Source organism: Achroia grisella, unplaced genomic scaffold (assembly GCF_030625045.1).
Source record: "Achroia grisella isolate CSIRO2021 unplaced genomic scaffold, CSIRO_AGI_Agris_v1 utg149, whole genome shotgun sequence".
Classification (NCBI taxonomy): domain Eukaryota; kingdom Metazoa; phylum Arthropoda; class Insecta; order Lepidoptera; family Pyralidae; genus Achroia; species Achroia grisella.
In genome coordinates, this window is record NW_026712644.1 from 1,952,722 (window position 1) to 1,966,097 (window position 13,376).

General features: G+C 32.4%; 1 protein-coding gene across 4 annotated transcripts in view; it reads right to left on the minus strand.

Moving 5' to 3' along the window:
- LOC131855734 (uncharacterized) overlaps positions 1–13,376 on the minus strand; it is a 136,426-nt gene that overhangs the window by 12,080 nt on the left and 110,970 nt on the right. For 3 of the 4 annotated variants that reach the window (XM_059207032.1, XM_059207033.1, XM_059207031.1), the window contains one exon: positions 11,151–11,375. The exons of the other annotated variant lie outside the window; for it this stretch is intronic. In XM_059207032.1, coding sequence (XP_059063015.1) covers positions 11,151–11,375 — 225 coding nt within the window. The remainder of the gene's footprint in view (positions 1–11,150; positions 11,376–13,376) is intronic. 4 annotated transcript variants of the gene reach the window in all.

Here is a 13,376-nt window from a genome sequence, read left to right on the forward strand (position 1 = left end):
TATAAAGAAAAGGCAACAAATGTGACATGCCGCGCTCCTATAGACAACCGTCGGAAAACTAGATTCGACGCAGAATAAGACGGAACGCTGTGCTGTTCATCCGTTAGCCTAGCTATAACCGAATAACATGTGGCTATAGATTTTGGTGGACACCGGAGCAATAACCGGTGAATAAAAAACAAGCACATTTCAAGAGAGCGCTAGCGAAATCAAAGCCGCCGCAAACAATTAATATGAGCAAAAGTTCTTCACAAATGAGTTAGATTTTTTATATAATATGTAATAGATAAACCACGCAAGAAAAATGGCAAGCAATCGACGGATCCCTTTCACGACAGTCGAAGATTTACGTCGTTATTTGGGTATAATGAATATTTATTGTTACTAAAGTGGATAACGTCTTAAATTTTACAGTTAACTTTTATACATTTTTTTTTGTGTGTAATATATATATATTTTTTTCTCTCAAGGGGGGAATATCTATGGGACACAGTCACCTAGATACAGCAAAATAATAATTGCATTTAATAATGTCTAGTAAGATAAATTCAATATTGTCTACTAGGCACTGCTGTATCTAAACTGTGTCACCCCACCTTACATTTTCCTATTGTTATTTAGTATATAAGATCATTATTTCTGTGTACACATTGTCAGTTTATCATCATCAGTAATATACATCGTCTCGACCAGCAACATCGTATTATTCACCCGCAACAGTGCACATCAACCCTGCCCACCACGCCGCCACAAGTTCTAACTTTGTAGCGAGCATGACTGTTTTAAGTTACTTAATACCTACCTACCTACGTCATTTAAATCATTTACAGTCTATATAGAAGTGTCATTTAAAAAAACCTGCTCGTGTAAGAACGTAAAGTGTATAAAGAAGAAAAACAATTTGTTTGTTCAATCAAAAATAATGTTGTTGCATTTAGAAAAGACGATAATTTTTATCTTCACGGTCTCATAAGTAGGCGACACTAAATTAACTCCCAGCCGATTTTGGCGCGCGTCAGTATTGCTATATGACGGTTTAGTATTTCCCCGAAATTTTCCCAAAATTCAGGTTTAATAATAAATAATAATAATATTTTTTTTCAGACAACATGATCCATTTTTATAGTAACAGCTTAATGACATAACTTATCCTATGTTAGTAATAAAATATAAAATAAAAATGTAACTTTTAACATAGTTTAGAAGAAAATTATTTTATTCCTGACGATTTTTTTATGTAGTTGGTTTTGTAACGGTTATTCGATTCTAATTTCTTATTTTATAATTCGAGCGGTTTGCTTAATCAGTTTGTTTTTTGTTTAGCATTATCTACAATAGTCCTCGTTTTTTTATATCGAAGTATAGTGCTTTTCAAACTCACAGGTTTATAGTTTAGACCCCTTGTTTCACTGTTGTTATTTTTCTACATGGGCAATATTAACAACGTCTAATTTAAATATTTTCCTTCTACAAATGCTGCCATATACTTTTTCCCCAAAATTCTTCCCATCGCCACAAAATCCCCCTAAATTTGAGGAGAAAACCAATGTGACATCACTGGCGTGCGTCCTTGTTCTTTTTTTCATAGACAACTGGCCATTTAGACGACAGCTTGACAGCTACCGCCATTTTCAGCCGAGACGTTCGAATTTCAAAATTCCCGGATGAATGGGCGGTCAATGGCGCGGAAAGCATAGACTATGCAGGTGTCCGCGACTTCCGTGAGTTCTACAGCATTTATTTGGCCGCCATCTCAGTTTACAGTTTTGCAATGTTAATTTATTAAATTAAATACCTATTTGAAAATTATGTGTCAGTATTTTCAAATTAAGAACGATTCTTTGATTTTTTTTAATTAGCCGTAAGAAAGTAAAATATATTGATATAAAATTTACTGTAAAAGTGTAAACAAATAGTTTTAAATTTGACTTTGGTATGTTTTAGCACAATTCATGTTTTTATAATTTAATTTGCCGCTTGGAATGGACACAATACTTAATCATTACATAGTATAAAACAAAGTCGCTATCACTGTCTGTCCGTCCTTATGTATGCTTAAATCTTTAAAACTACGCAAGGGATTTTGAAGCGGTTTTTTTAATATATTCAAGAGGAAGACATATATGTATAATATATGTACATTGTACACCCGTGCAAAGCTGGGGTGGGTAGCTAGTATTGAATATAACCTAAAGTATTATTCCAACAATTTTGATTTTTGTATTCTATAAACGAAAACTAATGGCCTAGAAAAACTATCAACGGTCAATGGGTGTACTTTATATATAACTGAACCCAAAATAAACTAACAAAATAAATAAATTCTAGATAAAATACTTTACATTAAATAGATAGAGTGATTCAAGAGGAAGGTTTATATGTATAACTAGCTTTTTCTCGCGGCTTCGCTCGCGTTAATTTATCTCCTTAGGGGTGAAATTTGGCAAAAATCTTTCTTAGGGGATGCCTACGTCATAGTAGATTTATGCATGCAAAGTCTCAGCCCAATCGGTTTAAAATTGACAAAGTTTCATATAAACTTTCATCCCCTATTTTATCCCCTTGGGGGTAGAATTAATCAAAATCCTTTCTTAGCGGATGCCTACGTCATAACATCTACCTGCATGCCAAATTTCAGCCCGATCCGTCCAGTGGTTTGGGCTGTGCGTTGATAGATCTCTGTGTCAGTCGCCTTTGAGTTATATACATATATATATATATAGATATATAGACATGTACACCCGTGCAAAGTCAGGGCGAGTAGCTAGTGAATAATAAAGGATAACCTTCAGTTTAGTAGATACAGCGTACCATACAGTTATATAATTAATAAGCCAATAATTTTACAAAATGTCAGCCAACAAGTAACGTCGTTTAATATTATAGCTACAATTTATAGCTTTAAATTATAGCTCTGTCCGTCTGTTTAAAATACAGCTAGCCGTATATTCTAGACTTTAGTGAAAGTTGTCAACTCTATCCAGTAACTGAACAATACTAATAAATCAAAGATGTAATGTTTGTAAGTTTGGATGTTTGGAAAAACCAATCATTTTTCATCAGTGTTTTAATCATCGAAGCTTTTTTTTGAGAGTTATCGATCAACATTACTAACAATTTCCTTCCCTCTCACCGAAGACTTAATCAAGACATATATATATATATATATATTTATAATAAACTAACGTTGTCGCGGTGTATAAGACGTCATAGACTACGGTAATTATTTATCATCAGATAATTGCCTGTGTGCCACTATCGCAGTTAAAAAAAAAATTGAAGATGTACACGGAAGATATATCAGAAATACTATAAAGGGTGTACCATCGATCCCCCGTCCAATTCAAACGGGGATCGAAATTACGACGGCCTGAGCCGAGGTTCGAACCCCTAGTGGTGCCCTCAGACTAAAGTCGTATCCGTCATGCAGGAGTTGGCCTTCAGCCGCTCCATAAGTCCTTCCTTTGGTTTGGAGTGCCATCTGCACTCGCCCCCTAACGTCCGGTGAAGCTGTAAAGGCCAGCTGCGGCCAACAGCATTAGAGTAGTCCGAAAAAAAAAATGTATACCAAAATAAACATAAAAATAAGATAATTTCTCAATATTCAAAATTTGTGTACTTTATTCCAATCGGCAATACGGATTCGAAGTTACTTTTTTTGGTTGGTTAGATTTTTCTTATTTCAAGGAAAGGTTATTTATATCGGTGTCAATATCTAACATTATTAAATGAAAATCCCGTGTATGAACAACTATTGCCACGCACGCTCGTCATTCATGTAATTCAATTTCATATACATGTATACGTTTCTATTATAATATTTATAGGTTCTTCAATATCGAAATCACTGTCTCAGTTAGTCTACAAATATTTTGCAATCAGTTTCGCGCCAAAACAGCTGTCAGCTGTCAATAGGTCCGCCATCTTGTCTTTATGGCTGCGTTCCGTTATCGCCACGCTTCGCGGGATTTATAATGTGTGAATAATGCGCCGGGCGAGGTTAAATACGTCGTATGACAATACATAAATTATGAACGTCGACTAAGGCCCTTTTATGGCACTGGCCACAAGCGACAGGCGATTAATTTTCGTTTAAAAAGGCCTGCAATAATTAAGTAACAAATAATAAAATAATATCTCAGAATAACAGTTTTTTTTTAATTTTCTTTTAATAAGGCCTGCATTATAACTAGCAATAATTAAGTAACAAATAATATAATATGTCAGAATAACATTTTCTTTTAATTTTCTTTTAATAAGGCCTGCATTATAACTAGCAATAATTAAGTAACAAATAATATAATATCTCAGAACAACATTTTTTTTTATTTCGTGTTTGAGCTACTGTTAGGTGCTAAGACCTGTAACACTGCGACTTGTATAATCTATTGTGCTCGCCCTTATTCAAAGTTCAGAATGACCATACAGCGTCATCTAGTCCCAAGCTAAGCAGAGCTTGTATTATGGGTACTAGACAACTGATATAAATACATACATTTTTTTGTAAATACATTCATATTATACATAGAAAACATCCAGACCAATACAAACAATCATGCTCATGAATACAAATGTACATATGAATTTTGAAGAGTGTTTTCCGAATAATAGTTCGGTGGACTAGCGGTTTAGCACATTGCGTTACTTCGATGGTCGCAGGTTGGCACCTCGCACGGTGCAAACATTTGTATTCATAAGTATTATTGTATGTATTGGTCTGGCTATTTTCTATATATAATATGTATGTATTTACAAAAAAATTATGTATTTATATCAGTTGTCTAGTACTCATAACACAAGCTCTGCTCTCCGTGGGACTAGATGGCGCTGAGTTAATTGTTAAGGAAAAAAACAATTGCGATTGTATGAGCCTGGGCAATGAACTAGGCACAAACCCTGTATCCCAGTAGACTAGAACTCACCCCGGAGTTGTGCGGTTCTATATAGGTTTTTACAATAAGACTAAGAAATGATATCCGCTGGTCGCTTATGATTGGACTCCATTATAAAGGTGGGTACAGACGCGTTCCCTTCACCGCTCAGCATAGATAACTATTTTCTTGTTTATCGGCGCGGAAAGTTTTTTTGTAGTTCGCGACAATGGGCTTAGGTGGGGTGATTATGTATTAGCTAGCTGAGGATTTGATAGGGCGGATTTTCTTTGTACATTTCTCTATGGGCGAGGTGTCGGGGTTAACAATGCAGATGTCATATGTTACACGGAACATTGGCTTTAAGAAACCAATTATTAATTCTTACTTCCTTACTAATATTATGCTGCTTTCACGCCAAAATCATTGAACCTAACTTTTTAGGTCTTTTTTTCGGACTACTCTAATGCTGTTGGCCGCAGCTGACCTTTACAGCTTCACCGGACCATAGGGGGCGAGTGCAGATGGCACTCCACACCAAAGGAGACAGAGCCTCCATAAGTCCTAGAGCGGCTGTAGGCCAACTCCCGTTTGACAGGTCCGACTTTAGTCTGAGGGCACTGCTAGCGGATTGAACCTCTGTTCAGGCCATCGCAATTTCAATTCCCGCTTGAATTGAACAGGGTATCGATCTTTTTAGGCTGTTGATTGAGTTATATGGAATTTTGTATGGAAATTACTCATTATTGAAGCTAGAACGATGAAAGTTTTTTATTTCGCTTTTATTTATTTTATATAATTATAAATATTTATATTTTAAAGGTCAGCATCGCGGGTACAGCTAGTTTAATAATATAATAAAATAATAACTCTGGAAAATTAAAAATAATTTTGTTCTTAATGACACAAGCTTTGTCAAAATTCACTTGTTTTTTGTCATAAATATTAACTACGGAAATCAGATTATGCAAATATATTTTCTTTCATAAATAGAGACGCGGAATCCGTACCTTATTTAAAAAATATATTGCAATAGACAATCCAACTGACAGTAGTGAAGCGAAGCAATTCGAATTTTGAAAATGTCATCAAATTATCGATAATGAACTTAAGTAGTAGTTTTAAATAATTCATATGTCATTTTACCGTTTCCGTAAATGCTATAGCAGTATATTATGACGGTTGGACAAGTTTTTATAGTATCATACCATATATAATTTGCCTTGTACCCTGTTGTTTCCTTGTACAACAAAAAAACAAAACCTTTCGACTTTTCTAGAAATAAATACATCCTTGTACAACAAAAAGTAGTTTTAATCTTTCAACTTTTCTAGAGAAAAGCAATTAAAAAAAACCTTTCGACGTTTCTAGAAATAAATTCGTTCTTATACAACAAAAAGTAGTTTTAACTTGTCGACTTTTCTAGAAATGAACAATTAAAAAACAAAACCTTTTGTAGTTTTCTAGAAATAATTCGTTGATTCTCATATTAGGTATATTCGAGGCCCGACACTTATAAAATTACTATTATTAATATTAACCCCAAAACGTTATATTGTCATGTAAATTAACTAGCTGACCCGCGTAACATATTTCGCTCAATTTTCTGATGTATAAGCTATATTACAGTAAAGCTTTATCAAAATCCGTTCAGTACGTTATATATCTTCTAATATATATAATCACAGGTTTCGTGTTTATACTTCTTGATAGATTTTATATGTATATTCAGTAGGTTAATAACTAATTTTTATATCCCTAAGTGTTATGGGTGGCTCATTCCAATTTTTTTTTTGTTCGTTAAAATTTTTTTTTTTTTATTATTATGTGGTATTAAAATAACATACAGCCTTCAATTTTCACCCTTCTACCAGCCCCTATTTTTTAATAGCAATATTGCCGGGACAGCTAGGCATCTCAAAATATATAATGAAATGCAAACAAATTAGTTACTTACAATTTATTAGAGTTATTTTTATATAGGCGTTATTTAAATTTTTATATTGATGACTCTACTAGTTATGGTTACGGATTCCTACATATTGTTTATGATATTTGATATTTACTAAATTGAATGCGTTTAAATATACATTAGTTAAAATAGAAGAAACATTAACAAAAAAAAAAAATAGTCATAGACAACACTATCGATTTGACCGATCTCTTGATTCGACGGCGGATAGGCACATCCCTATCTGTAACCATAGATTTCATCACAATAGATGCCATAAACACCTAGTTAAAATAGTTTCGATGTGGTGATATTTTTTTTTATTTGCATAATGTCAATGCAGCTTCGAAAAAAAAACGTTGAAATATGTTCAACTTTTTTTTTTTCAATGTACGAAATAGTTTACGTTTTTTTATTACTAGTACCCGGTCCCGGTTTCGCTCGGATGTTTGTTTGTATATGTTCGGTTTGTATCGAAACTATGATAAATTCTGATAGGTAAATCTAAATATATATAACTCAAAGGTGACTGACATAGTGATCTATCAACGCACAGCCCAAACCACTGGACGGATCGGGCTGAAATTTGGCATGCAAGTAGATGTTATGAAGTAGGTATTCGCTAAGAAAGGATTTTGGTTAATTTTACCCCCATGGGGATAAAATAGGGGTTGAAAGTTTGTATGAAACTTTGTCAATTTGAAACAGATCGGGCTGATACTTTGCATGCATAAAGCTACTATGACGTAGGCATCCTCTAAGAAAGGATTTTGATAAATTCCACCTCTAAGGGGATAAATTAACGCGACAGAAGCCGCGGGCAAAAGTTAGTCTGATATATGATAATAATAGCTACTGATTAAAAAGATATATTAAAATTTAACTGATTAATGGTAAAATGACCGAATGCGATTTTTTTGGTGAAATATTAAATGTAAAACGAATGTCAATGTTGCGGAATAATGTACGATACTAGCTCGCACATTAATTAGCTGTGCCCGCGACTTCGTCTGCCTGGAATAGTGATTTTCACCAAATAAAGATATAATATTTTTTTATTGTAAGAAGAAAGAACTAAGTTTCCAACTTCTAGATTTAAAAATGATGATGCTTCCATACAATCCTTCATTTCTCCCTTTTGTCCCTTTTTTGACATTAAAAGTAGCCCCGTAACTATCAGTGTACCAAATTTCAATATAATATAATATAATACAATACAATATAATATAGTACAAAATCTACCTCGGAAAGAGGTACATATTTACACTATCGGTATACCCAGAAAAAAAATTCTGAGATAACATAATAAAATAAAATCAAATAAAGAACCTCCTCATTTTGAGGTCGGTTAAAAAGATTTTAAGTTATGTAATGGTAGACATAAAGACGTTAAGATTTTATTGTAATAATAATCAGATTTGACTTTGTCCCACATTATTAGTTTACGAGATGCGTCCGTAACAAACAAACAGACAGTGCCGGTACCGCCGCTGTTCATAATTTATGAGCACCAATTAGAGACCGCGTTATACTATACGAGTTTCGGTGATTATCCTGAACACGAGTGGTGTGGAGTCGCAGATAAATTAATTGTTTAAATATTATTGTGAAGTGTAGCCAAGTGATCCTCTTGCCTTTCTAAAAATAATTACCCACAATACCCTTAAAATTTAGGCGATAATGAAAAAACCCAACAATTCGCGTTACGAGTAAATTACTACATGTGATTATTTCCAGTTTATTAGCTCGCTTTTAGGTTAATTCTTATTCGAAAACAACTCAGTGAAATTACACAATAAGAGAGACATCTTAGTTCTCTGGAATGGCAACGCATGGGTGGTATCACGGTATCACGGGCGTCACATGATAACGTGATGTTGTACTGTTCATATTTACATTAAAGGGTTACCATTTATCATCAGGTGATCCGTCAGCTTGTTTGACATTTAAGTTACATAAAAAATAGTTTAGATATTATTAGACAGAAAACTAAAATCTATTTGTAGATTTACGGCCTCGGTAGTGTAGCGGTTTAGCATACCATCCAAAATTCCATTCCAATCAAATAAAAAAATCCTAAATTCAAAACCATCAAAAATCCATTTTTCCAGATTTCTTTCACGGTATGAACATTTGAGTGAGATTGATGAGATTTGATGAGATTTGATTGATTGTTTGTATCGGTCTGGGTGTTTTCTATGTAATAAGTGATCAGTGATTTTGTACCCATAACTAATGCTCTGCTTAGCTAAGCACCACATAACTCTGTGTGAATTATCGTGAAATATTATTGTAAATAATAATAAATAGGTATAATACAAAATATATAAATAATATATTTTGTATTATATATAAAAAAAATACGAAACTGTTGTTTTTCGATCTTTTTATTTTTATGTAAATAGCGACTCCATTCAATTCCCTGTCTCATGTACCCGGTGCCTATCGTCGACAGGGAGGTGTATCTCTTTTATTTTCATTTATTTTATTTCATTTATAACCCATTTATTTTTTGTAACCAAAATGGGCCCTTGGGTGAGGTCAGGAAATGACTCTATTAATACGGCCCATTGATAATATGGGGACAACTTCGTATTAAATTTATAACATCATCATCATCACTTTAACTAATAAATAACATAATAAAAGTAAATTCTGAAATAGAAATAATGTTTACTCGAATAAAGTTAAAATAAGCAGTTTTACATAGTAACATTTTTTTTATTCTACCACTAATTTGGAATGCCGATTCATCATTTCATCACAATAAAGTTAATAAAGGCACTTTTGAAAAGTTATATTTTTTTCTATTCTACTACTCATTCGGAATGCAGACTCTATACAAGAAGAATGGACAAGAAACTTGCGTGTTGCTCTTTGAAATAAATTCCTTCAGAATGATCTTTTTAAGAATTCTGTGTGATTGAAAACTGATAAATAGAAATTCTCTTTAAAATAAATTCTTTCAGATTAATAGTTTTAAGAATTTGGTATGAATATAAACTGCCAAATAGCAAAGTTGACATAAATAAATAGTTACTTGAGTGACAAAATAACAGATTACAAATAACGACCGATATCGACCGATAATGATAGTATATTTTACTGTTAATTGTTATACATAAATAATTAGTATTCATTTAAAACAGAATCTAGTATTTGGAGGTAAAGCGATGTGCTAAACATGTTGACTACCGAGGACGTAAAATTCTAAAGGCGAAAGTAACTCTGTCTGTTTGTCTGTCGGGCTTTCACGTTAAAACTACTGAAACGATTTAAATGAATATTTATACGTATAATTAGTAAAAACTGCCATTATCATGGGTAAACTGCCGAAATATGCAGTAGAATTACAGCCGAAATATCGGGAACTCAGTAAATAAATATAAAACGTGGTAAGATTCCGTGATTTTTACTAATTATACTTATAAATAATGACCGCGTCAAAATTAAAACAGTATAAATTAATATTGTTACACAAAAAGTCTAGATCCTAAGTAAGGACTGTAAGGATATAGGATACTATAATGCGAAAGAGGGTTATAAGGTGTTTAACACGAAAGGGGGACGAAAAGTTCTGTGCAAGTGTCGTCATTATTTTAAAGCTATGAGTAGAAGCTTAAATCTTGAAAAATTTGGGGATAAACGCTTGTATTTGAAATTCGCCATTTTTTAAGTTTCTGCAAAATCTGTTCAGTAGTTTTTACGTGAAAGAGTAACAAACATCCATCCATCCATCCATCTATACTCACATACTTTATTAATCAAAGGTTTGCTTAAATTAGTCACAGTTTATTTTTATATATGCACAAACTAGCTGTGCCCGTGACATCGTTTGCGTTTAAAACATTAGTAAGATTATAATTATAATAGAGTATAAGTATACGCATGCACTATTTAACTAATTATATTGTTATAATTGTAAATGATACATATCATTATTTAAATAAGACCAATTAATTATTTTTTAGATGGAAATAATTTTTTAATGTGTAAAAACTCAATTGAAATATTATAAACAACTATTAATAATTCAATTAAAATAACATATATGGCTTTAGCGTTATTATTTATTAGCTAGAATTTTACACCGAATTACATGCAAATATTCCAAAATTAGTGATTATGATTTTAGTTTAAAAAATGATTATCAAATTTATTTATATTATTAAATTAAATGACTTAGGAAATAAATTATTTTAGTCTTTTTTAAATCTTTATCTATTCACTAGAATTTGACACCGAATTACATGCAATATTTTTTTTCCAAAAACTATCATACCACAGGCATAAGCAACGACAATAATCCATACAGCCATATCACAAACCTTTCATCGCACCGGCAGTGCATAAGTGTGTTTACGCGCCAATTATAAAGTCCGTACTTCTTCTCCATGGCCCCAATCCAGAATGGGCATCTCAAGTCGTGGATGCGACAGCATCTATCCGTTCTAGAGTATCCGCCGAGTTGGGAATACCGTGTCGCCGAGAATCCCTTACCACACCACTTCGTTCCCGGCACTCGCAGTAACTCAGAGGCGTCACGCTTTGTTCTGTTAATTTTTTCAAATTATTAATCTGTGCAACATTGACGTCAGCTGTCATAACCTCTTTTTAATACTGTCCGTTTTCTTATTTACTTTTTCTTTTATACTTTTAAGTACCTAGATATTATATTCATAAAAAATAATTCGTATTTTCTTTTTATTTTTAAATAAATCGAGTTCTTGGTTACCTATTAAATTATATATATATTTATTTTTTACTTTTGAGTGGATGTTTATACATTATTAAGGTTAATTGAATCATATTAATTAATTAATTATTTAGTATTATGCACTTTATTTAAAATAGCAATTAAATCATTTTTTTGTTATATATACGTAATATACGTAGGCATATATAATTAAATCACTATTTGCCGTGGGTGGATCATATAGGTTATATTTTAAAAGATTTATCATAGTCGGTTCACAATCTGTTTTTTGTTATAATAACTAATTATATTTAATAATATTTTTGTTATTAAATTGTGTAACTCCATTTTGTTACCTATGAGTGGTATTTAAGAGTTTTTAACATATTACGATGGCTTAAGTGTTTTGTTTTAATTAAATCATTTTGATGAAATTTATATATTTATTATATTTCATTTTTTATATATGTATGTATATGTATCGGCATTAAACATACATACACTGAAAATTTTCACGCTTCTACAATCAAAACCTACTTTAAAATAGCGATATTAATTTAAATTCTGGTTACGATCACTGATTTCACTATATCATTTTGGACAAAATTGCAATAACATATGCTATTGCTCTATTCTCCCCAATTGAATGTAAAGATGAATCTGTGTTATTGTAAACATGTACAAGCTCATTTGAAAAGAATAAGAACCGAGTTTCTTGTCAGGTCTTCTTAGCTCGAAAGCACTCCGAACTGACCGGTAGATTTGACATATCATAAGAGTCTGTAATAGACCTACATGAATATAGATATTTTGATTTGATATGGCAAAACAACGTTTGTCGGGTCAGCTAGTAATCCTTACTAATATTATAAATGAAAGTAGGGACGTTTGTTATGCTTTCACGCAAAAACTACTGAACTGATCATCATGATAATTTTTATTAAAAAAAAATCACAAAATATAAAATACCAACATTTCGCTACTTCAGCGCCAGCTAGCAGTCAGTAATGAAATTATAAATCAGCGTCATCTTGTAACCAGTAATGAAGTTATTTAATGGATTCAATGTGAGCGAAGCCGCGGCTAAAAGCTAGTAATATTATAAAATTGTATGATTTGTTACATACAGTCTCTGATAATGTATTTTATATTTGCTTACGTAATACATTTTATAGGGACCACCAACGATATTTATATGTTTCTAATAATCATCGTAAAAACGAGTGTTTGGGATACAAATAGTTCGTTGACATAAGCGGCAGCAAAAACGTGGATTTGTCTTGTAGAAGTTCTGTATATGTATATGTATGTTTTAGTAGTGGTTTTTGCTAATTACGTTGACTTATGTACTTTTTCTTAGTGCTTAAATTCTTATACTGCAATTGCTATTCCAAATTTAATCTTTGTAAAATCAGAAGGAGAAATTGAAAGTGTTGTTAAACTGAGCATCAGAGTTTGTTATTAACATATTCCATTGTGCCCACTACGGGACAATATATATATATATCAAATACAATCAATATATATTATTACTAAGTATTTCTATCAGTCATCTAGTACCCATAACACAAGCTCTGCATACCGTGGGAATAGATGGCGCTGTGTTAATTGTCCAGGGTTATTTATTTATTTGTCACAATAGGTTATCTCACGGTGACAAGATTTAGTCATTCTAGATTTTCATTCTTGATCTATGAAGCTTGGGTCTTCAAGCGAAGACATCATGCTTGATCAAAGCTGCTTAACTGTTTATGATCCTATCAATTTCATCATAAAGAATGCAGTAAAATGGTTTTCTCTGTCATAAAGTAAGCTATAACGTAGACGCTGCCAGTCAACGAACCATAGATTGCTGACC